Here is a 26,893-nt window from a genome sequence, read left to right as displayed (position 1 = left end):
TCACATATTTTTTTATTTTTTTTTATTTCCAATTTGCCTTCTATTTAATTTCAAATTTTAAATTTATGTAAAATTGTTGTAATTCAGCCTTTGTGCCGCGAGGACAGTTTTTTAATAAACCATTTTATCTATCTATCTATCTATCTATCTATCTATCATATAGGTTTGAAATAAAGGAATGGTTACAAATTTCAAAGGTTTACTTTACCTTTAAATCCTTCTTACTGTTGTCTATTTTTTTTCTTGGTATTTGTTTCAGGTTGTGATAGAAGCTACCATTGGGGATGGTTTGAACGGTGACATTGCTATTGATGATGTCTCTTTTACTCCTGGTTGCATTGTCTACACAGGTACAGACAAGTTTATTTCAATTATTTTATACAAATTAATTGTTATACACAGGTACAAAACAAATACAATTTGAATTAGAATAAACTTTAAATAAATAGTGAACTTATGGGTACAACCATTAAATCTCTTTTGAGGGAATGTTGGCTCTGAAAATAGCAGGGCCCAATTTCATAGCGCTGCTTAGCAGCCGATTTTGTGCTTACTGTGCAATTTCTATTTCATAGCGCTGCTAACCGTAAGCACATGAAAAGGCATGCTAACCTTCCGGTGCTTACCGCACGAAAATAAATTAAGTCACAATGCAAATCCACGGTAAACACGTAATATGGCCGCCCAATTTTTCTGCTAACCTGTGAAATACGCTAAGGCTTAAGCAAATTTTTCTGCTACAGTAAGCACGCAAATTTGCTTACCGTTATAAAGCAGCGCTATGAAATTGGGCTCAGGTGTGATGGTCTTGACGTTTCGAACAGTATATACATGTACTCTGCTCGTCGTTAGGAGAAAGCAAGCATGATCAAAACATCGAGACCACACCGACTCTTTTCAGAACCAACACTCCCTCAAGTAGATTTTAATTACTACCCGCAAGTTCACTTTTTATTTATAGTTTATTCTTACTGTTCACATCATGCAAAACTCTTTTGACAGATTTGTTATAGCTTTTTAATTGAAGTGAAAAAACTGCAACCCCCAGGAGTACAATTAAGGAACACAAAACATATGAAAACAATCATGGAAACTTTATTTTACAGGTCAGCTTCCTAACAGTCCTGCCGATGATGTGACAACGACAGTCGCACAACCTACGACCTCTGACACGACCGGACGCTGCTCAATACAGCAGGTCTACTGCGCTCCGGAGAACACGTGTATTTCAAGACGGCACGTGTGTGACTTCAGGAAGGATTGTTCAGATGAGTCCGACGAAGCCGGTTGTGGTAAGTGACTCTTTTGCAAATGTTTTTTTTTTTCAAACCAAGTTTCAAGTTTTCAAAGGCAAATTTCAAAGCTAGACTCAAGTTTACACTTGCACATTCCAAACCTAGATTTTACCAGCAAATTTGAAACTTATAGTGAAGTTTGAAAGCAACAACCCTGCCCCCCCCCCACTGATTTTTTTTTTAATTGGATCAAATTCATGAAAATATGAAGATAAAACTATGTAGAATGCCCCAGATTGCAGAGAAGTGCTTTAAAAACCAAGATAAACCTTTCTTTGGGCTTGCAATCTTTCAAGCTCTCAAGCTTTCACACTTTACGTTTACAGTTCAGTTTTTTTCAACACATTTCTGTTACAAGAAAGGGCTCATGATGGATGAGTAGGGCCTAGGTCTATAAAAAAAATAAAACTCTTTTCTCTTTGTTTTCATCCAGTCACCGACTGTGATTTTGAAACTGGTCTCTGTGGATGGCAACTTGTAGAGCCAAGATCCCGAGAAGGTCAAGGTTCAGATGTAAATCGAGGTCTCCCAACTTTTGAGTGGGTCAGGGGTCAACCCAACTCCCAGGAAGGGGGTGAGTCGAGGCCGGACACGGACCACAGCACTGGAACAGCAAATGGTGAGTAAAGTTTTGGATTCAAATAATTGAACTGTTGTGAAAATTAAACATCATCAGCTTTTGTAAGAGTTGCAACATTTTGATCTCCTAGTTTTTACAGACAACTAATCTATAGATGCGTTCGATTAGCTTCCCTGGGTCTGCCCCCGGTCTGCCCTCGGTGCGTTTGAATAGCTTTGACGTCATTCCAGGGGCTCACGCGGGTCAGCCCCAAGTGCCCTGCTTGTGGAGTGGGTCACTTGGGGGCTGGCCCAAGGTGCATGACGTTACAACGAGAGGGCAAGTGTGATTGTTCGATTAGCTCTTGTCAGGGGCTCACCCGAGTGAGCACCGCGGGGTCGACCCAGGGAAGCTAAACGAACGCACCCTTTGTAAGATGTCATCAAATTTAGTGGCAGGGCTTCAGTGTCAGGCCAGTAAACTCAAGATTGGCAGTTTTGTGTTTTACAGTTGAATATAATACTTCACTGTGTAATAAATTTAAAGACACTGGGCACTATTGGTAATTGTCAAAGACCAGTCTTCTCTCTTGGTGTATCTCAACATATGCACAAAATGACAAACCTGTGAAAATTTGAACTCAATTGGTCGTCCAAGTTGCGAGATAATAATGAAAGAAAAAAACACCCTTGTCACACAAGTTGTGTGCTTTTAGATGGTTGATTTCGAGACCTCAAATTCTAAACCTGAGGTCTCGAAATCAAATTCGTGGAAAATTACTTCTTTCTCGAAAACTATGTCACCAGAGGGAGCCGTTTCTCACAATGTTTTATACTATCAACCTCTCCTCATTACTCGTTACCAAGTAAGGTTTTATGCTAAAATTATTTTGAGTAATTACCAATAGAATGGATAGTGTCCACTGCCTTTAAAAAGAATTCTGGGCCAGTAACAATGCCCTGTGGTCTTGTGGGCTTATATATTCCCTTGGGAAATTTAATTTTTGCTTCATTTGTGAAATGAAACAGTCCAGATTTCACCTTGTGTGTGTCTGAAATCTTCTCTAGAGTGGTACATGTTCGTTGACAGCTCGCCCGGCACCATCTTTGACACCACCGAGCTCAACACACCGACCATCAAGCAATCCGGTGGCAACTGCCAGATGAAGTTCTACTACCACATGTTCGGAACGGACCTGGATGTCCTCACCGTCTACACGGAGGCCAACGGCTATCGGAGGACGCTGTGGTACCGGGTCGGGGGCACCAACGAGAATAAATGGAAGAAGGAACAGGTTTACATCGGTGGCGTCAGTAATTTTAAGGTGAGCCGTCCGGCACTACCACATTCAGCAATCCAGTCTGGATACGCCAACCTCGTTGTGTACGATCTCGCTGTGCCATTTTTCCCCATAACATTCATAATACCTAGCCTGAACATATGACGTCAAACTCTCTTTGATTAGAAATCACTTTTGTTTTTTTAAGGTTATAATCCAAGCTCGACGAGGTGCCAGTTTTGTCGGTGATATGACAATTGATGATGTCACTTTCATCGACTGTGAACCGCCATGTGAGTAATCAAATCACACCTCATGCATATTCATAAGTATTTATGCTGTGTGTAAATGCAGTATTCAAATCTTGGTCATCATGCCTCATGCATATTCATTAGCAATCGAGCTTTGCAGTGTGCAGGGCTGTATGCTTCGTTTTTGAAAGGGCAAGGGCACCAAGGCAATTTTCTCTTTGGCAAGGGCACCCTATGAGGAAATTCTAAATTTCTACTGGAGCATTTCATGGGCATCAAGGCAATGGCAAGGGGCAACGGAGGCAATCGCCTTCGTTGCCTCCGTGAAGTATCAGGCCTGAGTGTGTACACTATTCAGGCATGTGAGACTTTCTCTTTTCAGCTGCTTTCTTCCTTAATAGAATGCGTTCTTTTTGCGTCGTGATCGTTATCATTGTTGTTATCGCTGCAGTGTGTCTCGGCCTTTATTAATTGGACACCGGTGCAAACATGACTCCAACACTTTAACATGGTCGTCACCAGCAATCATGATATTTGTATTCCTTACTCTACAGTGTTTGACGGTACCCCGTGCACTGAGAACCAGTTTAGATGTAGTAACTCGTACTGCATCGATGCGGCCAGAGTATGTGACTATGGCAACGATTGCTTGGACTACTCTGATGAGCTTCACTGCGGTAAGTTGCAGGGTTTTTTCCCACTACGACTTACATCTTTTGCTTGTCAAGCATGCTTTACCAGAGGGATGTGATTTCTCCTGACCCCCCCCCCCCCCCAAAAAAAAAGAAAAAATTTTAAACCATTTTTTAAGTTTTTTTTTTAATACAAATAATCGTAGTAAACAATATTTTGTCAGGCCCGCCTTCAAGCACCCCCCCCCCTTTTCCGCTTTTGTACTCACTCTGAGGGATGGGGTTTTTTTAAACAGAGAGGTGTGTGGTTTTTATACTGAGGGGTTTGTGTAGGGGATATTCTTTGTGGCCGGACACTTTGTTGTGATACTTGTCACCTATTCGTCCTTGCCACTCACTGGCTTGGTATTTTAATCTACTTTGCTTCTTTGTATCTTAGTTTATCGATTTGAATATATTTATATCAAAACTTTGCTTAAAATTTCATCTTTTTTCAAAAGCCTACTGTACGGCGCTATGAACAACGTCTGTTGGATTAGCGCCTTATAAATTTAACGATTGATTGATTGATTGATTGATTTGTCAGTGTAAAGCGTAATAGAACTGAACTAATACTAACTGTTGTTTCATCTTCCGAAACCAGAGGGTTACCCGGCTCGTTGTGACTTCTCTTTGGACACTTGTGGTTGGTTCCAAGATGACGAGGATGATTTTGATTGGACGCTGAGAGGGGGCAACTCGATCAATCCAGGCACAGGACCCCTGCATGATCACACATCATTGAATTACGCAAACGGTGAGTTTTGTTTTTCGACGCGAAAACTTTGTGAATTTAAAACCACATCAATAAATTTCAACAAGGTCATCCAAGTATAACCTGGTATCCTGTTAATTGTTTGCTCAGCAGTATTAAGAGATTTTGACTTAGGGGACATGCACATGGATAACACACTCACAACACGTCCCATTGTTTCTGGATCGGTTGAATATAGGGCGGCCTCTCTGTGCATTTGAACAATACATGTATTATAATTTTTCTATTCCCGCTGTATACATAGGTTACTATATCTACACGGAGGCATTGAGTCCGAGACAGCCTGGAGACAGAGCTCGAATCCACAGTCCTACCATGAGCAGGAAGAGCACTGAAGATTGCAAGGTGAGGCTTTGGCTTAAAGATGCTATCTCAGTATCTCAGTATCTACGTGTGACAAGGGTAGTTTTCTTTCAGTATTATCTCGCAACTCCGACGACCAATCGAGCTTAAAATTTTCACAGGTTTGTTATTTTATGCATATGTTGAGAAGACCGGTGTTTGACAATTACCAATAGTGTCCACTGTCTTTAAGGTGGGAGTCGACCAGGGAAAGAAACCACTGAGCCAACCTGACAGCTGGGAGGCTGATGTTCAAAGAGTTACAACAGGTTCTGGAAGACAAACCTTTTCCCCCCTAATTTTCTCTGACCCCTAGTAACCCCTGACCAGGGTCTCCTATGACAAGGGGTTGACCACAAAGACATGTGGCATGTTGTGACTGAGAAGTTAAGCGCATTGGACTCAAGCTCTGGTGTTTCTGATCAGCAGAGTGTGGGTTTGAGTCCCGGTAGTGAACCTTGGGTCCTTAAAAAGCAAGTTGGATTCGAACATCACCTAGAGCAGAAGTCTTATCAATTAGACCACTGAGATTGCCTGGTAGCTAGAGGCAGTACTAGTCCTACATTCATAAATACCTCAGACAGTTTCACTATTCCTATTGGTGGAGAGCGCGTCACGTGGGGGTGTTTAAACCGTTGATAATGACCAGTGTTTATAACCGGTTGTCTGCGCTAGTCTTGATGCAAGACGTTTCTTGTTACGGGCGATGCAGGCGTTGTCAGTGAGTTGGCCGCGCTGTGTGTGAAAGGAAAACCACTAATATGCACTCGTTTAAAGACACTGGACACTATTGGTAATTGTCAAAAACTAGTCTTCACAGTTGGTGTATCTCAATATATGCATAGAATAACAAACCTGTGAAAATGTGACCTCAATCGGTCATCGAAGTTGCGAGATATTAATGAAAGAAAAAACACCCTTGTCGCACCATGGTCACACAAAGTTGTGTGCTTTCAGATGCTTGATTTCGAGACCTCAAATTCTAAACTTGAGGTCTCGAAATCAAATTTGTGGAAAATTACTTCTTTCTCGAAAACTACGTCTCTTCAGAGGGAGCTGTTTCGCACAATGTTTTATACTATCAACCTCTCCCCATTACTCGTAATCAAGAAATGTTTTATGATAGTATCTATTTTGAGTAATTACCAATAGTGTCCACTGCCTTTAATGACAAATTTGCATCGAAATGTACTGAGTTTACAGTGCTTGCACACATCGGTGTAGGGGTGAAACAAAATAATATTCTTTATCCCTGATTTAAATTCTTTGTTTATTGTTTCTTACATTAGTTTCGTTTCTGGTACAACATGAAAGGCAAAGAGATCGGGAGCCTCGAGGTCATTCAGGTGACCTCATACCGAATACCGGAAGAGGTCAACTTGATCGATTTAATCACCGGTGAGCAAGGGGACTACTGGCAGCTCAGGGAAGTACCCATACCGAACCGTGGAAAAGACTTTGATGTAAGTTTCTCATCGGAGAGAAAGTAATTCATTTTATCGTCTTACACAAATTTCAGACAGGCGCTCCAGAGTTGCGCTGAACCAAATAGATTAGGAGCGACTCTAGGTACACCCAAATAAATTTTGGTTTCAGACATACCAACTTAACATAACATTCACATTAAGTTCGGCTCATGACACGATCGACGTCTGAAACAAAGGCGCTCCAGAGTCGTTCTGAACGATTGCAAGAGTCAACATTTTACTTTACTTCAAGAACGACTGCAAGAGTCAACATTTTACTCTACTTCTAGCGCATCCAGTAACTCCTACATGTAACTGTTTCAGACGTCTGACTTTTTAAGTACTAAATTCAAAATTTGGTTTTGCACGACTCTGGAGCGCCTGAATGAAACAAGTGTTATACTTCTTCTTCAGTAATCACACTCTCATTTGTCCTTTTTATGGTCCATGAAATTCATAACACTAATAATAATACTTTGAGTTTATAGCGCTTTTTCACTCCCGAATGGGTGTCTCAAAGCGCTTCAAATTATTACCCCTGGTCACTGGGCCTTAATCACTTCTTAAACCATCTCAGCTCCGTGGGGAGTATACAGCCTCGTGCAACAAATGCGTTACTCGGCTAAATCAATCACAAGAACCATCTCTGCCCTCACAGGTCCCCATTTACCCCTGGGTGGAGAGAAGCAATAGCTCATCTCGTCCTACAGGTTTTATGTAAACTTGAATTTTGTACACCCCTGGCTGTGAAACCAGTTTCAAAATGTTGACTTGTAGATATATTTACATTAAAAAGTTTGGTATAATTTTTGTGATCTTCCGCACCTCAGATTGTCGTGAAGGGTGTCATTGGAGATGGCGCCCAGAGCGAGATCGCATTGGATGACTTCTCCTTCTCTGGCTCCTGCATTGGGGGCGGAGTCATGGTAGACTCCCCCTTCAACAACTCCACGCGACAGTACTGCACAGACGGCCGACTGAAGTGCGCCATTACGAACCAGTGCTACGACGAGCTGAGCCGATGCGACTTTGTCGTCGACTGTGCGGACAGGTCGGACGAAATCTGTGGTAAATTTTTGACTTATTATATTTCAGTGTAAGCGAAGAATGCGTAGTAACAACGAGTACACACGTGTACAAATAATCCCTGCTCACCCATGAGATACTCTTGACTTAAGTGCGTAATTCCCTGCTACTGTAAGCTCCTTTTTTTTTTTACAGTAAAGGGAGCCATGAAATTAGGCCTTGATATGGCGATCTTGAATTGTAAATTAAAAAAAAAACGTAATAATCTACATTAAAGCCATTATACACTTTCGGAAGAGAAAAAAAGTTCACATATTTACAAATAACTTACAGGGTTTACAGAAGATAATGGTGAAAGACTTCTCTTGAAATATTATTCCATGAAAGGCTTTACTTTTTGAGAAAGCGTTAAAACAATTATCAATTCTTGATAGCGAGAAGTACAAATTTATTTTAAACACATGTCATGACATGGCGAAACGTGCGTAAACAAGGGTGGGTTTTCCCGTTAATTTCTCCCGACTCTGATGACCGATTGAGCCTAAATTTGAACAGGTTTGTTATTTTGTTGTGATACACGAAGTGTGGCCTTTGGACAATACTGTTTACCGAAAGTGTCCAATGGCTTTAATCTCTTTAATGTTTGAATGCTTTTAATAACAGTTAAAAAATTATGGGTAAAACCAAAATAAAAATTCAGTTTTTTACTTGTGATTTCCTTCCTTCAGGAAACAGCTGTGATTTTGAAATGGATACCTGCGGCTGGAAAGACTCGTACAAGGAAAGCCTTGACTGGATGAGAGGCAGTGGAGATCAGACAGAGAACCTGAACACCGGACCCACGACCGACCACACCCTACAGACAGATCTAGGTATTGTTGTGCTTTACCACTGTGGAACTGTTCCGTGAAAGTTCTACGCTTCTGCGTTCATGGAAAAACACAACTAGATTCAGTAATTTTTTTTGTGTTAAAGTGTAGAAATAACAAAATGAGTTTATGCAAAAACTTATCCTGGGCGATGCATTTTTATTTCACAGTCGTCATTTTCTGATCCCCTTGCTCCTAATCATATTGTGCCGGTAAAAAGTCATGAATATGTATGAAGTAACACAAATACATCATGGTTTCTTTCGGGTGAACAGTCGACTCCCCGAGGTTTTGGAAGATGACAAACTAGTTTGTCAAAGCAGGTAACATTTGTGACTATTTGTCACTGCTCAGGTTCTTACCTTGGAAGTGTCGTGGCCCAGCGGTTAAGAGCACTGAATTCAAACTCTGGTGTTTCTGATCAGCAGAGGGAGGGTTCGAATCCACAGCCGTGACACTTGTGACCTTAATGAGTCACTTAACCATTGATTCGTTTTGGATAGGGACGTAAAGCCGTTGTGTTGTGTAACGCACGTAAAAGAACCCAGTGCACTTATCGAAAAAGAGAAGGGGTTCGCCTTGGTGCTCCTGGCTGTGGCTGCTTAAATCGCCGTAGCACCTTGTAAACCCTTATAAGGTGCTAACTAATTGGGTCTCAGAGTTCAACACTGCAATAATATATCTTTCTGATAGTTTGTATATACTCAGCGCCTTGAGTACCTTGTTTGGTAGATACATGTACGTGCGCTATATAAGACTTCAGTATTATTTATTATCTGAACGGTACGTGGATACCAGTCAAGCAATGGTCTTCCAAACGGGATCCCTGCTATGAATATAATCCTGCAGGCAACCAGAATGGGATCCAGGTTTGATTTTCTGTGGGTTACCACTGATTTTGTTTTCATTGTCTAGGTTACTACCTGTACGTGGATACCAGTCGCTCATCTGATATCATTGGAGACGCTCAGGAGAAAGCCCACCTCCAGTCGTTGGCCTACCAGCACTCCGGGGGCGCCTGCACGCTGTCGCTATGGTACCACATGGAGGGCAATACCATTGGCTCTTTAGGGGTGTTCATCAGGACAGATCGAAAGGTTGGCAATTTTTGGTACTTATTTTTTGTGTGCAAAAAGTGAAGTGATACAATGTTTGAGAGCGGTCAAAAGCACGGCAAATTCTTCCAATTTATTTGTACGTCTCTCAAACCCTAGGTCACACAACTCTTTGCTGTAGCAGACAACCAGGGGTCAGCGTGGCAGTTTACCGGCGACCTTCTCATCGGTCGACAAGATAATTTTGCTATCGTCATCGAGGCCGTCAGAGGTAGCGTTGTCAGCGGGAATATCGCCATTGACGACGTCACTTTAGAAAACTGTCGAGATGGTGAGGGAAAATTGATTTTGGCTTTTGGGAAGTGACATGTAACCATGGAGGAAGGAAGAGAAGGAGCTCGAACGAAGAGACTTCAAAAGCCGAACCTGTGGTACCGCGGTCGTTTAACGACACCTCGTAATCACCCACATACCTTATACAAACAACGGGCGACCTAGATGTGAGTTTGCGTGTGCGCACTTGGTTCTTCACTCAACTATGGTGTCGTTTGTCGTTTGGATATAATAAAGAAAAAAAAAACTTTTTTGAGACCTGATAAAAATATGCTATGATATTTCCATGTAAACACCACAAACGGTAAATGAAAACGTGTGTATTCACAATTCTTGTCTCCAATGATTCAACTTTACATGAAGGCAACGGTGCAGAGTGGCGGTACCACACCCTAGTACAAAGAGATCTAATCGGGCTCACTAATCGGCCGCTAGCAGGAGGTCTCCTATCTTTTTCCACTGGTCAGACAGGCGCATTGTCAGTGTATTCTTTTGTTGATACTCTTATTTCGTTGGATAAGGGTTGCAGAACGCTATATTTTTCTGTATTCCACTCGCGCTTGTGTGATAACTTAGTGTTGGTCCTTGCCTCAAACCGGATATTAATCTCCACTGTGTACCTTCTTTGTCTTCGTTGCAGATGATTTCACCAGGTCTTGCTCAGACGCTGAGTTCACATGCAGCAACGGTCAGTGTATCGCCCTCACTCGGGTCTGCGATTTCGGTTTCGATTGCACGGATGGTGGAGATGAAGAAAATTGTGGTAACGACAGATTTTTGTTTTCCCCATTGGCCTGTTTTTTTTCTACTTAAAGGAATATTACCAAATTGGTTTTGCCAACAAAACAGTTGCTGGCAGTGTAAGCATTTTATGTAATCGCAATATACATAAACTGACAAACCTGTAGAAGTTTGAGATTGATCGGCCATCTGGGTCACAAGAAAACAGTGAGAACGATTAATCAGTTGCATTGCATCAACTAAAAATCAAATATGACATTTCAGACAGAAATATTTCAAGGGATGTTTTCTACTACCATGATCATTAGACCGGTTAGGTTTTATGTAAATCTGTGATCTTTAGACAACTTTTTTTTTTTTACCAAATCTATAATATGTATACCTTTAACTCTTTCACTGCTTGCTTTTTGTTTGTGTTTGAATATAAAATGGCCAAGCTTTTGTAATTTTGGTTTCGACTGCACGAACGGCGGATATAAAGAAAATTGTGGTAACAACAGCTTTTCTTTTTTCCCCTTCGAAAAATTATTTTGGTAAAGTAGGCCTCAGGTTTTCCATTTCGAACCTATTGATTCCCAGTTATTTGAGTTCATTTTAAATTCTACACAGGAAAAAATCAATCTTCCTCACCAAACAAAATGTATCTCGCTGATCTGTGTTGCCTTGGTACATCCACAAGTCAAAAATATTTCTGGAGTGATGCCATCTCGTGATAAGATGTAAATTATGAATTGTATATACGATTGATTCAACTTTTTTAAGTGCATTATTATTTCAGCCTTAGTACTTATTTAACCCAGCTCTATTTATCTCCCTGGTTCCCCTTGCATGCAGAGCGCCAGCCTGCCGACTGCCGTTTCGACGATTACCCGTTCGCAACTTCCTGCGGCTGGAGACAGCTCGACAGCGACAATTTTGACTGGTCCCAGGGAGAGAGCACACCAACTACCAGCACTGGGCCGAGTACCGACCACAGTGCAAGAGGTAACTATAACGACCGGGATTCAATACCACCCTCTGATAACCTCAACCCCAGAACTTGAATCTGATGCTCTAAACTACTCGGCTCTGTACCCTGATAAGATGGTGTAACAAAATCTAACTATTTTCCCTGATGCTATTATTACAACAATTGAATCGTGTTTTCCTGTCAGGGAGTTTCCTATACATCGAAGCATCGGGGCGGAGGCAAGGCGACCTCGCCCGAGTTGCCACGCCCATCTTCCCGGCCAGTAGCAACGTATGCTTGATGCGATTCTGGTACCATATGGAGGGCTCAAATGTCGGCACATTACAGGTACTAGAGCTTTGTCATACCATTAGACTGATATAGTCCTATATTATAAGTTATCACAGTTCTTTGAGCCATGAAATTGAGCCCTAGTTTTCAATCGCAGTTGATTTCAACATAATCCACCGTCTGTTTCTTGCCCTCCCACAGGTCTACACCAAATCTTCCTCCTCCGATGGTCACATGACCCTGATGTGGACAGCGACGGGGAACCAGGGAAGCAGCTGGAATTACGGCAGTCTCTTTGTCTCCAATAACAACAACTTCTCTGTGGTGTTCCAGGCGATCGTCGACACCTCCACAAACGCCGATATCGCCATCGATGACGTTTCATTTATGGAAGGTTGTGGAAACCCAGGTAATCAATTGAAATTTGGTTTATCTAAAGATTAGGTTGAACAAACTTGTTATGGGATTTGAGGTAGTGGACATTTTGAGACCAATGGGTGGCAGCAGACTTACCAGGTAATTCCATTGTTTTTGGAAATGTGAGCATGATCAGAACAACATTAAAGGAACAATACAGAATTGGTTTTTGCAGACCAAACAGTTGCTGGTACTGTAAGCACTTTATGTAATCCACCATCTACATAAACTGACAAACCTGTAGAAGTTTGGGATCGATCGGCCGTCTGGCTCACGAGAAAGTAGTGAAAAACCAAAAACACATTTTTGCATGGCATCGATGCAAAAAGAAAATGAATGAAACGCTCACTGAGCGATAAACTCCAAACATGAGATAGGATTATTTATTTCTCAACAAATATGACATTTCAGACAATAATATTTCATGGGATGTTTTCTACTATCATCATCATTAGACCTTGTAAGTTTTAGGTAAATCTGTGATCTTCACGATTTTTGTTTCTTACCAATTCTGTAACATTCCTTTAACATTAGGGCAAGTGCGAGTGAGTTACTATAGTCGACCATTGGTCAATGTTTCATGGTTACCACATGCATTAAGTACATCCTGGGTCCCAGGCAAAATCAACCAAGAGTGCGTTTTGGCGACCCCGGTTGAGGCGCAATGACAATGCTGTTCAGACCAACCTGTTACCGACTTGTGGACACGGTTGGGCTGTGGTTGGGGTCGCCAAAATGCACTCAAATTTAGTGCCTCACTTGAACTTGCTCTCATGTGTGTGAAATGAGGTGCATGCTGGTCTAGCTAGCGATCAAGTTTGGTCGCTAAGCTAGCTGGACCAGCATGCACCTCATTCAACTGTTAGCGCTTGCGCAGTGGGTATCTCCCATTAGAGAGTCAGTATGTGGCAGTGAAAATAGTAACGAGAAGTCCTTAAGTAAGTGATCAGGACGGGACAGTTCTTTTCAGAATAATAATAATAATAAAGAAGTTTTATAGAGCACACATCACATGTCCACAAAAGTCAGAAGCCATACAACATGATACAACTTACAAGTCTTTATAACATTGGTATTTTTGCAGAAGCTGGACCGCCAATTGACGTCGGTGGTTCCTGTGGATACGATGAAGTTCTCTGCCCGGCCGATAAAATCTGCATTCCCAAGACATGGCTTTGTGATGGTGTCGTGGATTGCCCAACAGACGTCTATGATGAACGACAAGATGGATTCGTGTGTTGTAAGTTTTCATGAGAGTTCTTTTATTTGTGGAGGGATTTAAAACCTACTGTGAATCATTGGTAATTACTATTGGTAATTACTCAAAATAATTATTAGCGTAAAACCTCACTTGGTAACGAGTAATGGGGAGAGGTTGATAGTATAAAACATTGTGAGAAACGGCTCCCTCTGAAGTAATCTAGTTTTCGACAAAGACAACATTTTCAACGAATATGATTTCAAAACCTCAGAATTAGATTTTGAGGTCTCAAATCAAGCATCTGAAAAAACACAACTTTGTGTGGCAAAGGTGTTTTTTTTTCCATTTTTATCTCGCAACTTCGACGACCAAATGAGTAAAGATTTTCACAGGTTTGTTATTTTATGCATATGTTGATATCACCAAGCGAGAAGACTGGTCTTAGACAATTACCAATAGTGTCTTTAAAAAGGGAAACATCATAGGTAATTGCTCAACCTCATTCCCAGCAGTGTTCGATCTTGCTGCGATATTTTGTTTCTTTCCCAGAATGCATTGCCTGATGGTAGCGTGATATTGCCCAACAGATCATTTTCTGCCTCAGCGCCCCAAAACAATTGTTTAATTTGGGGCTTTATAAATTACGTTGATTGATTGATTGATTGTGAGTAATTTTTATTCAATTATAAGCAACGCTATTTCAGGGAGATTCAGCACTTTTGTGGCTGCTAACTATAAAATATTTTACAAATATGCAGGCCTAGTGATTAAGCTTGCTATAAAGTATCCCATCGGGCTAGTAAGATGTGCATTTTACTTTATTTCAAGGAAGTTGTAGTAGCCCAGATTATTGAGGAAATTTTATCTTTCTAATATAATAATAGTGGTAGCAACAATGACTGTAAAACCAAGCTTTGCTTCTTTTGTAAACATAATTTAAACATCTTTTTACAATTTGTTTTTACAGCTATAAATTCCACAAATCCTGATGAGGAAAACTTTGAGCCAAGTAAGTCATCTTTATCTTTTGTGCATCTTCACCTGATTACTTCTGAAATAGAGTCTTAAAAAAAAACCTTAAAAAAACCATATTTTGATTTTTCAATCATTTTGATGGATAAAATACATACCCTTGTGGCATTGGAGAGAACCAGTGTATTATAACATGGGTAAAAGGCAAGCGCTTTATGGTCTAGCCACCCATGCCTCCGTGAGGCTAGACTTGTGGACAAGTCGTTAATGGTCTGCCACGGTGAGATAGTCGAGTTGTGGCGGTGCTCGCAAGATCACTGCTCTCGCGCGAACTGCTGGGCCAGCAGTCTTGTGAGAATACCGTGGGAATCGCGGGGAGACTCGGAATAGAGCCGAAATGCGACAGACATTTAACGACTGTTCCACAAGTCTACCCTGAGGCCCATGTCACATGAGGCAATTTACAGGCAATCTCCAAGAAGACAATCCATTCACATTTAAATGTTCACAAATTATTCTTGAGGATCGTAAGACATTGTTTGTAAAATGACTCCAGGGGTGGATTTCACAAAGGTAGTCCTAACTTAGGACTAGTCCTAGGCAATGCTAAGAGATAGGAATAGTCCTAAGTTAGGACCAGTAACTCATCCTAACTTAGGACTGGTCCTATCTCCTAGCATTGCCTAGGACTAGTCCTAAGTTAGGACTACCTTTGTGAAATCCACCCCTGTGCTACCAAAGTGGTCTTGTAGCTTGCACTGCAGTTGGTTGCCTCCAAGTTGCCTGCAAAAGTTGCCTCGTGTGCCAATGCCCTTATTCTAAAAAATTATTATTATGTAAATTTCTTTATTTCTTCTTCCTTATTTGCGCTTTCTAGATGTAGGAAACAGCATCGGTTTGATTGTTGGTCTCACCGTCCTGATTCTCGTCATCGCCATTGGTCTCATCACGGTGGCAGTGTACTTCGTCAAATTCAGACAACCGAAGAAAGAGTAAGTGTTCCTGACTTTGTTGATTGCTGCAGCTTTATTTGCCTTCATTTATCTTGAAGTTTGTAAGAATGTTAAAGTAACAACTAACACTGACTTGGCATTTTCTATTAGGGGCCTTGTCGAAATTCCCCAGCCGTTCCTCTGCAGAAAAAGAAAAAAAAAAGAAAAAAAATACACGTTTTTTATATAGCGCTTTTTCACGGGGTGTCTCAAAGCGCTTCCGACATTATTACCCCTGGTCACTGGGCCTTAAATCATTCCTTAAACCATCTCAGCTCCCTGGGGAGTATACAGCCTGTGCGACAATTATATGCGCTACATGGCTAAACCAATCACAAGAACCATCTCTGCCCTCACACTCACAGGTAGCCATTTACCCCTGGGTGGAGAGAAGCAATTATAGTTAAGTGTCTTGCTCAGGGACACAAGTGTCACGACCGGGATTCGAACCCACACTCTGCTGAAGAGAAGCACCAGAGCTTGAGTTCGGTGCTCTTATCCACTCGACCACGACACCCCCCAGAAAGTCTGCAGCCATTCCGGCAAGTTCCGGCAAGTCTGTGTTGCCAAGGAGTGCAGACAGTCTGCCGACAGAACGGCTATGTGCGGCCAATAGCAGCAAAGTTAATGAGTTGGGCCGGGTTGTCACTATTGTTGGAGTGTCAATAGGCTAATGAATAAACATGAGGCACTGAATATCAGTGATCAGTCTGCGGACCGTCGGGATAACTATTGAATAACTATTTAACAAAAAGTAATCTTCAGTTTTTGTTCTGAATCTGTTGATCTTTCCTTTAGAACCTTTGTGCAATTGATACATTTCCTTTTAGAACACGGTAACGGATCGAGGTATGTCAATCAACTCTTCAGAAATGTTAGCAAATACACCGAGATGGATGTACTAGGCCCATTAAGTTTCCCCTTGCTGCGTTCTAGCCAGGCATTTTATAATTTGTTCCACTGGATTTTTATTTTTGTAATAGCTTGGATTCTCCAGTGGTCTCAACAGGACTTGACAACCCAAACTACGGCGGGCGACCATCCACTGGCCTACCGGTAAGTGCAGTTCCAATTTGAAATATTTACTGAATTAATTGTACTTTTTGATTATTTTTGTTCAAGTTAACAGAAAAGTGAGGAGTTGTGTTTTAAGTTTGAATAAAATTTCCTGTGGGAAAAAAAATAATGAAGTAAAAAGTATTTGCTCATGCTGCATTTGACCCTAGTTGACTGTCTCTGTTATTTGGTCATACAGGGTGATGGTGACACACCAAGTGAGATTTGTTCCTATGGCTTAATGTCGCTGTTTGACCCTAGTTGACTGTCTTTGTTACTTGGTCATACAGGGTGATGGTGACACACCCAGTGAGATTTGTTCCTATGGCTTAATGTCGCTGTTTGACCCTAGTTGACTGTCTTTGTTACTTGGTCATACAGGGTGATGGTGACACACCAAGTGAGATTTGTTCCTATGGCTTAATGTCGCTGTTTGACCCTAGTTGACTGTCTTTGTTATTTGGTCATACAGGGTAATGGTGACACACCAAGTGAGATTTGTTCCTATGGCTTAATGTCGCTGTTTGACCCTAGTTGACTGTCTTTGTTACTTGGTCATACAGGGTGATGGTGACACACCAAGTGAGATTTGTTCCTATGGCTTAATGTCGCTGTTTGACCCTAGTTGACTGTCTTTGTTATTTGGTCATACAGGGTAATGGTGACACATCCAGTGAGATTTGTTCCTATGGCTTAATGTCGCTGTTAGACCATAGTTGACTGTCTTTGTTATTTGGTCTTACAGGGTGATGGACAGAATGACACACCCAGTGAGATCCAGTACACCCCCGAGGGGGTGGGATTCAGCAATCTTAAAGAAGAGACAGCCTGAGGTAAAAAACTACTCATCAAGCACTACCCTAAAAAAAAAAAACACTTTGAAGTTGTTGTTTTTTTTTTTTTTTTTTTCTATGTTTGCTTCTTGGTTTTGGCCAAGTTTTTGGTTTTGTTTTTGTTTATAAGTTGCTAATGTTCAATAATAATAACACGGATTTATAATGCGCAGTGCTCCAGAAAAATGTGCGTAAATGCAAAATTTAAGCCTTAAAGCCTACATTAAAGGCTACACCATGTTGGTCAGGCTTTTTCCTAGATGAAATGTTGCTACTTTTTCCCCTGAGCACCGAATATCAGGCCATGAACATGGAAACCATGAGTAATACAATTTGAAAAAAGGAAACTTTATTTGAACTTATTCTAGAATGTAATTTTTACTGCTCTGGAGATAGCTAAACTTTACTTCTAAAGGTGCTTTGTTTTTATAATAAATAATAATAATAATAATAATAATAATAATAATAACTAGAGACATTTATATAACGCTCCTACACGAGGTACCACAGCGCTTTTTACTTCTTCTGTGTTGCTATTTTTGTTAATGTTTGCTGGTAGTTTTGGGGGCAATGTTATGTGTGATCGAGATCTTTGCTGAATTTTTATTTGTATCTGTTTATTTCTACCTCTTTATAGTATTTTGTTAGTAGCCAGGATGGTAGCTTAAAGGGAAGGTACACGTTTGGTAATTACTCAAAACAAATATTAACTTAACAACCTGACTTGGTAACGAGTAGTGGAGAGATGTTGATAGTATAAAAACATTGTGGGAAACGTCTCCCTCTGAAGTAGCATAGATTTTGTAATAGAGGTTATTTCTCACTAAAATAATAAAAGGGTGTTTTTTCTTTCATCATTTTCTCCCAACTCCGATGACCAATTGAGCTCAAATTTTCACAGGTTTGTTATTTTATGCATATGTTGAGATACACCAAGTGAGGACACTGGTTTTTGACAATTACCAATAGTGTCCAGTGCCTTTAAGTTTACCTTCTAAAGATTTCGTTCTTTCTTCAAAAGTTACGTACAGGCCTATCCTTATAAATAATAATACAAATATGCTTTGATATGCTTTTCTCAAAGCACCAAACTACCATAGCTTTAAACTTGACTTTTAACTTTTCCTTCTTTAAAAAGTTAAGTACAGGCTTATTTTGAAACGACAACAATTATAATACAATAATAAATAATTATAATAGGTTTATATTTTGCACTTTTAAATGGTTAAGTACCGTACACTGTAAAACATTACTAACATTTCTGGAGTGAAATATGGAAGTCACACAAAATGTAATTAGATTTTTCCCCAAGGACCAAATATCTACGCAAACATGGAAGTCATAAGTTGTACAATTTCAAAAATGAAATTTCAGTGTAAGCATTTATGTAAGCCACCATATATACATAAACTGACAAACCTGTAGAAGTTTGAGATCGATCGGTCTTTTGGGTCACACGAAAGTAGTGAAAAAACGATTACACTTGTTGCATGACATGGATTTAAGAGGGGAAAAAACCCAATAATAATAAAACGCTCACTGAGCGATTAACTCCCGGGGAATAGTTTTATTTATTTCTCATCAAATATGACATTTCAGATAAAACTTATATCAAGGGATGTTTTCTACGATCATGATCATTAGACCGTTTAAGTTTTATGTAAATCTGTGGTCTTGGGAAATGTTTGTCCTTACCAACCTTTTAAAGTTCCTGTGCTACCACTGTCCCGCGGGTTCTAAATGATTTAGTGATACATTTAAAGCCATCGGACACTTTCGGTAAACAGTATTGTCCAAGGCCCACACTTCGTGTATAACAACTTATATATAAAATAAAAAACCTGTGAAAAGTTAGGCTCAATTGGTCATCGGAGTCGGGAGAAAATAACGGGAAAACCCACCCTTGTTTAAATGTGTTTAAAATAAATCCGTAATTCTCGATATCGAGAATTGATGTTGGTTTAATGTTTTCTCAAAAAGTAAAGCATTTCATGGAATAATATTTCAAGAGAAGTCTTTCACCATTACCTTCAATCTGTAAACACTGTAAGTTATTTTTAAATCTGTGAACTTTAATTTTTTTTTCTGTTCCGAAAGTGTCCAATGGCTTTAACAAGATTACCTTTTGTGAAATTCAAATGGTGTTCAGAATAAACACTCAACTGAGAAACTGATTATCCAACGACCGATTACAATAATCTTATCATGATCACAAACGCAAATATTGACGTGGGTCGGAGAGGTTACCGTTAAATACAATGACATCATTTTATTGCCGTTTTTAGCAAAGTTTGTTGACACATCACGGCCCAGTCAAAGTCGCTAATATGAGCAGAAAATTACTTCTACGCAAATGTTCTTCACGAAACAAAACAAAAATGAGTAGGGAACCAGTGGTACACTGTTAACTTTGGCTGGTAAATTTGTTTTAGCCAAGCAAGATGTGTCTGTTCTTAGGGATGGTTTGTGAAATTGCGCACAGTAATCTTCATTCGAGCCCGAAAATGAAACGTTTAGTCCCTGGGGTGGTTGCATGTTAGGTAGGCCATGGAGGAAAGTTTCCGTTGGCCAAATTTCCGTTTGAAAGGGGACACTTGAGCCCTTTTCACACGGCCAAAATGTAGCCATGGTCCCTTGCTACAACATTTTCGAGCGTGGATTGTTTATTTGTTATCACTGGGTGGGACTGATTTTGTGAGCTTTCCCACTGAAGTTAAAAAACTAACAACCCTTGTGCGACCTGAGAGTGATATGCCGAATTGGTAATCCTGATCACCTTGATTGGACAAGATAGCACCCACAATAGCATGCGCTGTATGGGCATTTTCACCCAGGACGTCGTTCAATAATAAACAAGGGTTCCTTTCACACGATGATGTAGCCCACGTCCTTGGTCAAAACTTCCGCTAGTGTAAGATTTTGTCGTAGGTCCGGACCTCCGACAAAATGTAGCAATGGTGTAAAGACAAACATTCCAAATTGGACCTGGGGCTCCGACTTGGGATATTTTTGATGATATAGGCCCTGGAAAAAAAAACGTTATTTGCCGGGAGGTATACAGGGACATTTTTTCGAAATTTAATACTCGCACGTTTTGGAAAATTACACTAGTTTGGTGAGAGAACAGTTCGGGACCTGGGACTCCCGAAAGCTGTGCGACTTCTATAAAGTTCTAAGTGTATTGTTCGTGTATTTTTTTTTAATATTTAGATGCACTAAATGCTGTGGGAGTTTATTTTTGGCGGGGTTCACAGCTATGGAGTTCGTTTAAGGCCCCGCCCGTTTTCGTCGCAAGAGGGCCGGCGATGGACACGGCGTTGCACGGACTTATATTGATCAATATGATTATATATTATGCAAATAAGATGCTTACGTCATCGACTCGGTCAAACCAAGGTTTACAAACCTTTGGTCCAAAGTGACATGTGGAAAGTAAATAACAGTTGTAATGCGTTGCTGTCTTTTTGTTTGAGGACGGACAGTTAAAGCGCAGGGCTGCAGTGTTTTAATACTAACTTTATTGTAGACAAGAAATATGCCTGTGATTTTATTTCGCAGAACTCGGGAAAGTGCCGAGTTTACAGTGCTAACACACATCGGTGTGTTAGGTTGACACTAAATAATATAATACTTTATTTGTTATTTACTTTGTGTCTTATTTGATTCTGCTTTCTAATTTTAATGAAACCATTTCTTGATCAACTCTGGAACAAATATGTGTGCAGAGTTTGTGTTTTATTTTGAGGGCTTTGTCCAATCTCCGTGATGTTCTGTAGTTTTAAGTTGACAGGAAATTCAATTTAACTATGAATGGATTCAGTTTGCCTTGTGGCTTTACTTTAAAAACCCATGGTTTACTTCTCAAAGTAAACTTCACTTTTAACATAAACAGTTCGTCCTTTTCCAGAGAGTATGAAGTTGTACCAGACAATAACTCGGTTAAGTTTTTCAGATAATACGTTTAATTACCAATTCTCGCTTAATTGGGGAATAGAATAAGCTTTTGCAAAGTGCTTAATACCAACTAAGAGGATATGGTATGAAAAAGCATAACAACAGTTAAGGGTGGCCTGACGTTTCGACCCAAGCAGAGTCTATCTCGAAAGCTAAATGCCAACACGCCACACAAAATAAAAAGGAGTGCATTTTTAACTCCCTGCACAGAGCCCGACAACCGACTTTCCAATAAATTGATTTTAACGCGGACAACAAAAAACATCCTCTTTAACTCTACTCCGAGTTACATAACGTAGGCTGGATCGGCAGTGACTGCGCGTATACGACGTGTTTATTTTGTAAGCCGGTCGAACAATAGTACAGGTAAACAATTCCACGTACATTCCGGACTTGAGTTGTACTAGAATCAAAAATCGTTTGGAATTTTAAGCAGAAAGTACTACGAAGACTAGACCGAGACACGATGGTCCAGCTAGCAGTATATGCCGCCGACCCAGACGGTCAAAAGCACGGCCTAAAAGACCAGAAGAAGACATGGCCGCTGGACGAGAGCACAATGGTGGAGTTACCAGTAAGTTCCATTTTGTACTTGTTTCTAACAGGCCCATCTGTAGCATTGAAGTCACTGGACACTATTTGTTAGCATAAGAACTTACTTGGTATAGTAACGAGCAATGGGGAGGTTGAAAACATTTGTGAGAAACGGCTTCCTCTAAAGTAACGTAGTTTAAGAGAAAGATGTAATTTCTCACTCAAATGTTAAAAGACAATTCAGGCATGAAGCCTTTTATCATGCATAAGCACACACGTTTTGTGCAACAAGATTGTTTTTTTTTTCTTTCATTTATAATCTCTTGCAAGTTCGATGACCAATTCAGTCAAAATATTCACAGGTTTGTTATTATGTTGACAGACACACCAAGTGAGAATACCGGTCTTTGACAATTGCCAAATGTGTCCAGTACCTCACATGAACGTTTAACAGTAGTCTAGATACATACACGCAGCAACACTGTTAAGTAGTGCGACATTGTGGGCTTCCCCAGGTGTTGCCCATGATCCATGTTCTTCTTTATCTGTCCTGTTGAAAACATTGTGGGTGCACCCATGGCACTTCAGTCCCTACCTAAAAATCACCCACAATGTATGGAAAGCAATGCATGCTCAAAGTCCATTAGGATGTAGTATCAGAAACAGTCATGGCATTGTTGTGTACAAAGGTGTTTCATTGACTATTGATCATAAATCAATAAATGCAAACAATACCAACTATATGCGTGGAGAGGCGGTCGATGGCTTCGGTAGTCGACGATAGGCCTATGTCTATTGCAGAACTGCCAAAACAAAGCTAAAGTAAAAGCCACTCTTGACTTAAAGGTAGAAATAAAAGTTTCCGTATGGCGCCACCACTTTCATTCGATATGAAATAAATATAGTATCTAATTAACCTCAATTAAGATATCCCATTTTGTAAAAATGAGTGAATAAAAGTGGTGGCGCCATACGGAAAGTTATCCTCTCCCTGATTGATTCTGCAGAAAGTTCCCTGAAGATAAACCAATCTGTCCATGTTCTGACGAACACATTTTAAATCTCCCTGATTGGGGAAACAATGCATTCTTGATGCATGTAATTCTAAATAGAATCTCGATTTTTGTATGATATGGGTTAAAGAATAGGCCTAGACTAAGTGTTGGTTACACCGTGGTCAAATGGTTAAAATGCACACTTGTAATCACAAGGTTGCGGGTTCGAAGCCATTCAATACTAACCGCTAATTAAAGGCAGTGGACACTATTGGTAATTACTCAAAACAATTATCAGCATAAAACCTCGCTTTAAACGAGTAATGGGGAGAGGTTGATAGTATAAAACATTGTGAGAAACGGCTCCCTCTGACGTAGTTTTCGAGAAAGAAGTAATTTTCCACGAATTTTATTTCGATACCTTGAGTTTAGAACTTGAGGTCTTGAAATCAAGCATCTGAAAGCACACAACTTCGTGTGACAAGGGTGTTTTTCTTTCATTATTATCACGCAACTCCGACGACCAATCGAGCTCAAATTTTCACAGGTTTGTTATTTTATGCATAATGTTGATATACACCAAGTGAGAAGACTGGATTTTGACAATATTACCAATAGTGTCCAGTGTCTTTAAACCTGAATGACTAGAGTATCGGTATTGTCTAGTTTATACTGAATCACAATTTCTTGATTTTACAATGTTTGTATATAGAGAGATTGGCTGTTGCCAGCTTGGTGTTTATATCCCCTTGTGGGAGTTTGCCGAGTTCCCTTGTCGGGAAGATCATCTAAACAAACTGAACAGGAGACTTTTGGGACGCTTGGTGGCAGCAGACTTACCAGGTAAAACCCATCGTTCTCGGTAATGAGCGCATGCTCAGAACTACGTAAACAATGGAAATTAATCTGGTAAGTCTGCTGCCACCTAGCGTTCCAAAGTCTCACATTAAAGGCCTTGATGTGAACTACCACACTCTACTTCACAACAGAATAGTTTCGAGTTTGATGATGGTATTCATTTTCTTTTTTACAGCTGGAAGACGAAACAACAATCACCGTGGTCGAGGTGAAACGTACCGGGTGCTGCAGTCGCAAGTGTGCCGTCATCCTGACCGTATTGGGGGTGTTGCTCGCGCTGGCCGTCAGTGGGGTGGCCCTGTGGGTGCTCTTGGCTCAACCCGCTTGCCTCTATGGACCAGTAAGTTATATGTGATACGTTTGGGACGCTAGGTGGCAGCAGACTTACCAGGTAAATCCATTGTTCTCGGTAATGTGCGCATGATGGGAACTGTGTAAACAATGGACATTCTGGTAAGTCTGCTGCCACCTAGCGTTCCAAAGTATCCCATTGATTACTTTTTCTAAGATGAAATTGATATGTTGTGGCAGTTCACTGTTAGACTGCACATCCAAGCCTGACAACCTGACGTCACACTCTTGAGGCTCGTATACCTGCCTGACCGGATGGTCCCAGAGGAACCTTTGATCTCGCATTGATTTTGTACGGAGATTCGCAGTCAATGCACTCGTACATGTACACATAATGTGAAGTGATTAAAATAAACAATAGTAAAGCAACAATTTGGCCTAACGTGATTAAAGACTAACTTTGACAATTATAAATTTACTATTCATTTTTGCTTTTACAACACTTTGCTTTTTGCGATGCAAACATGGTCAAAGATAAGCTTTGCATGTTGTACCCGCAAGATGTTATCTATTTATAGTTACATCTTATTTTTATGCGTCATGCTTTACAAAACTTGAGACAAAAATATTGTTAATAGACCCCTTGTGTCGGCCGCGAGCGCTAAGGTCAAACATTGGAAACATCTGCCCATTCACAACTTTCAGCAAATAGTAGCGCTTCCTTCAACCACAGAGAGTGCGCTATTTAAGCTTATGACGTTCTGTACAAGGCTGACTAAAATTCACACAAAACCATTTTTGTTATAACCAGAAACCACAAGAGGGCGATGTTGTGTACCCAGATGAATCGTCTGCGCCAGAGTTCCCCGACTACGACAATGACGACCAGCAAGGGCACCACCCTGGCGGCCATAGTGGCGGACATAGTGGCGGACATCATGGAGGCCAACATGGCGGCCCCCATGGAGGTCACCATGATGGCGGCCATCACGGCGGCCACCACAGCGGGCCAGAGGGCGGGGATGATCACCATGACGGTTGGCCAATCGGTAGGTTTTCCCGCCAATTTCACCCCCAAAAGTAAATTTGTAAAATACGCCATCAAATTCATGTATTCAACCCTTAAGCAACTCACACAAGCTTGTGTATACGCCTGCATCAGTGATTGTCCATCTTTTAAGGATGCGTTCGATTAGCTTCCCTTGGTCGACCCCCATCTGCCCCCGGTACGTTCGAGTAGCTCTGACGTCATACCATGGGCTCACCCGGGTTAGCCCCAAGTGACCTGCTGGTGGATTGGGTCACTTGGGGCTGGCCCGAGGTGCATGACGTCAGCACGAGAGGGCGGGTGTGATCGTTTGATTAGGGGCTCACCCGAGTGAGCACCGCGGGTTCAACACAGGGAAGTTAATCGAACACATCCTTTACCACTACTCGAAACTTTGTTTTGCAACAGCTCCCATTGGTTTTGTACACGTTTTCCAACTGTGGACTTTTCCCGAACCGTGGGCTCTAAAATTGTTCTCTTTCGTCATAGGTCCCCGGTTTGAATGTGCACTCAAAAGGGTTTCTTTTATTAAGCTATCAATTCATTCACTTTCGTTTCACACTATTTCGTTTTTTATTCAGTATCGTTTCTCAGTCATTGCCGTTTCTTTCTTCGGTCGTTCTTTTTAAGTTGAATTTCTGCCAGCTATTACACTTAATGAAATTGAATGATTGATAAGCTCTTACTGCTAGCCTTTACGAAACTGAATTAGTCTTACAGCCTAATAAAATTGAACAATCTGATTAAATGACCATTGATTGCTAATTTGGTGAGTCGAATCACTTAGCACACTGCAGGATATTATTGGTATGCTCAAAATGATTGTAAACATAAAAACTTACATACTTGTTAGCGATCAATGAAGTGATGTCGATAGTATACAACATTGTGAGAAGCGGCTCTCCCTGAAGTAACTTTGTTTTCGAGAACGAAGTTATTTCTCACTAAAATATTTGATTTTGTGGTCTCGAAATCAAGCATCTGAAAGCACAACATTTCGTGTGACAAGGGTGTTTAAAAAAAATTCATCCTTTATTGTCTCGCAACTTCGACGACCACAATCAATTTCACAGGTTTAATTGTTACTGTGTGCATGATGTTGAGAGCCAGGAAAACCTATAACTGTTGTTCAAATATCTCTATGCCATTTACTTACACAAACATAGTGTCAAAACTCTTTTACCTAAAAGTAATTGTCTTGCTTTTTCACAGGTGGACCACACAGGCCCTTCCCACACCACGAAAACCCACAATAAAAAAAAGAGATTCAACCCAAAACGACGACGCTGGCTGTGTTATTTACATCAAGAGAGCCCTCTGTTGAAACTTTCAAATCATGGAGGCATGACTGATGTTGTTATTTTCATTTATGTGTAGATTGCGTTATAATACTGCAATTATACGTTATTCCAATATGTCATAAACACCAATATTCTTTACGGAAAATCAGCATTTCTTACAAAATTTCATAATTTCTTTCTGATTCACTAATGTTTTGTTTAACATTTTTTTAATTATGCAAATAGTGAGAAGTTGCGAGTGCCAAAGTTACGATCAAATTAATTGAGAAAGTAGAATTAGCTGTTGCTAAGTTTTTTAGAAAGACTCTGCTAGGGTCGAAACGTCAGACCATTAACTATTTTTTGCAAGCAAAATAATTTAAAGCTATATTTATAACCTACGTCTGCCTGTGAACATTCTGATAGAACGATTTGTTATTTGTACCTTTCCTTTAAACCGTTTCCATTCGTTTATAAGCAGTGTTATAGATAATGTAATGGTCTTTTATTTCTCTTTTAATTTTTCTGAACCAACACCCGTTTTGAAATAAATGAACAAA

The 26,893-nt window shown here is 40.5% G+C and overlaps 2 protein-coding genes across 2 annotated transcripts in view; both read left to right on the top strand.

Annotated features, from left to right (window-relative positions):
* LOC117299248 (MAM and LDL-receptor class A domain-containing protein 2-like) overlaps positions 1 to 17,441 on the top strand; it is a 37,790-nt gene extending 20,349 nt beyond the window's left edge. The window contains exons 18-39 of the mRNA XM_033782724.1: positions 260 to 350; positions 1,107 to 1,292; positions 1,729 to 1,914; positions 2,922 to 3,178; positions 3,342 to 3,426; positions 3,939 to 4,061; positions 4,660 to 4,812; positions 5,075 to 5,175; positions 6,462 to 6,635; positions 7,469 to 7,706; positions 8,393 to 8,536; positions 9,449 to 9,630; positions 9,748 to 9,919; positions 10,562 to 10,684; positions 11,497 to 11,646; positions 11,817 to 11,959; positions 12,104 to 12,311; positions 13,404 to 13,559; positions 14,488 to 14,529; positions 15,370 to 15,484; positions 16,468 to 16,540; positions 17,286 to 17,441. Of these exons, the coding sequence (XP_033638615.1) occupies positions 260 to 350; positions 1,107 to 1,292; positions 1,729 to 1,914; positions 2,922 to 3,178; positions 3,342 to 3,426; positions 3,939 to 4,061; positions 4,660 to 4,812; positions 5,075 to 5,175; positions 6,462 to 6,635; positions 7,469 to 7,706; positions 8,393 to 8,536; positions 9,449 to 9,630; positions 9,748 to 9,919; positions 10,562 to 10,684; positions 11,497 to 11,646; positions 11,817 to 11,959; positions 12,104 to 12,311; positions 13,404 to 13,559; positions 14,488 to 14,529; positions 15,370 to 15,484; positions 16,468 to 16,540; positions 17,286 to 17,372 (3,189 nt within the window). The 3' untranslated portion in view covers positions 17,373 to 17,441. The remainder of the gene's footprint in view (positions 1 to 259; positions 351 to 1,106; positions 1,293 to 1,728; positions 1,915 to 2,921; positions 3,179 to 3,341; positions 3,427 to 3,938; positions 4,062 to 4,659; positions 4,813 to 5,074; positions 5,176 to 6,461; positions 6,636 to 7,468; positions 7,707 to 8,392; positions 8,537 to 9,448; positions 9,631 to 9,747; positions 9,920 to 10,561; positions 10,685 to 11,496; positions 11,647 to 11,816; positions 11,960 to 12,103; positions 12,312 to 13,403; positions 13,560 to 14,487; positions 14,530 to 15,369; positions 15,485 to 16,467; positions 16,541 to 17,285) is intronic.
* A 4,173-nt stretch (positions 17,442 to 21,614) lies between these two features.
* On the top strand, positions 21,615 to 26,893 carry LOC117299502 (protein catecholamines up-like). The gene is made up of 4 exons (XM_033783046.1): positions 21,615 to 21,901; positions 23,890 to 24,054; positions 24,817 to 25,054; positions 26,266 to 26,893. Exons 1-4 carry the CDS (start codon positions 21,794 to 21,796, stop codon positions 26,307 to 26,309), a joined length of 555 nt encoding a protein of 184 aa, XP_033638937.1. The 5' UTR covers positions 21,615 to 21,793; the 3' UTR covers positions 26,310 to 26,893.

The sequence above is a fragment of the Asterias rubens genome, chromosome 14 (assembly GCF_902459465.1).
Source record: "Asterias rubens chromosome 14, eAstRub1.3, whole genome shotgun sequence".
In the NCBI taxonomy this organism is placed as follows: Eukaryota; Metazoa; Echinodermata; class Asteroidea; order Forcipulatida; family Asteriidae; genus Asterias; species Asterias rubens.
This window is presented reverse-complemented; position numbering and strand designations above follow the sequence as displayed.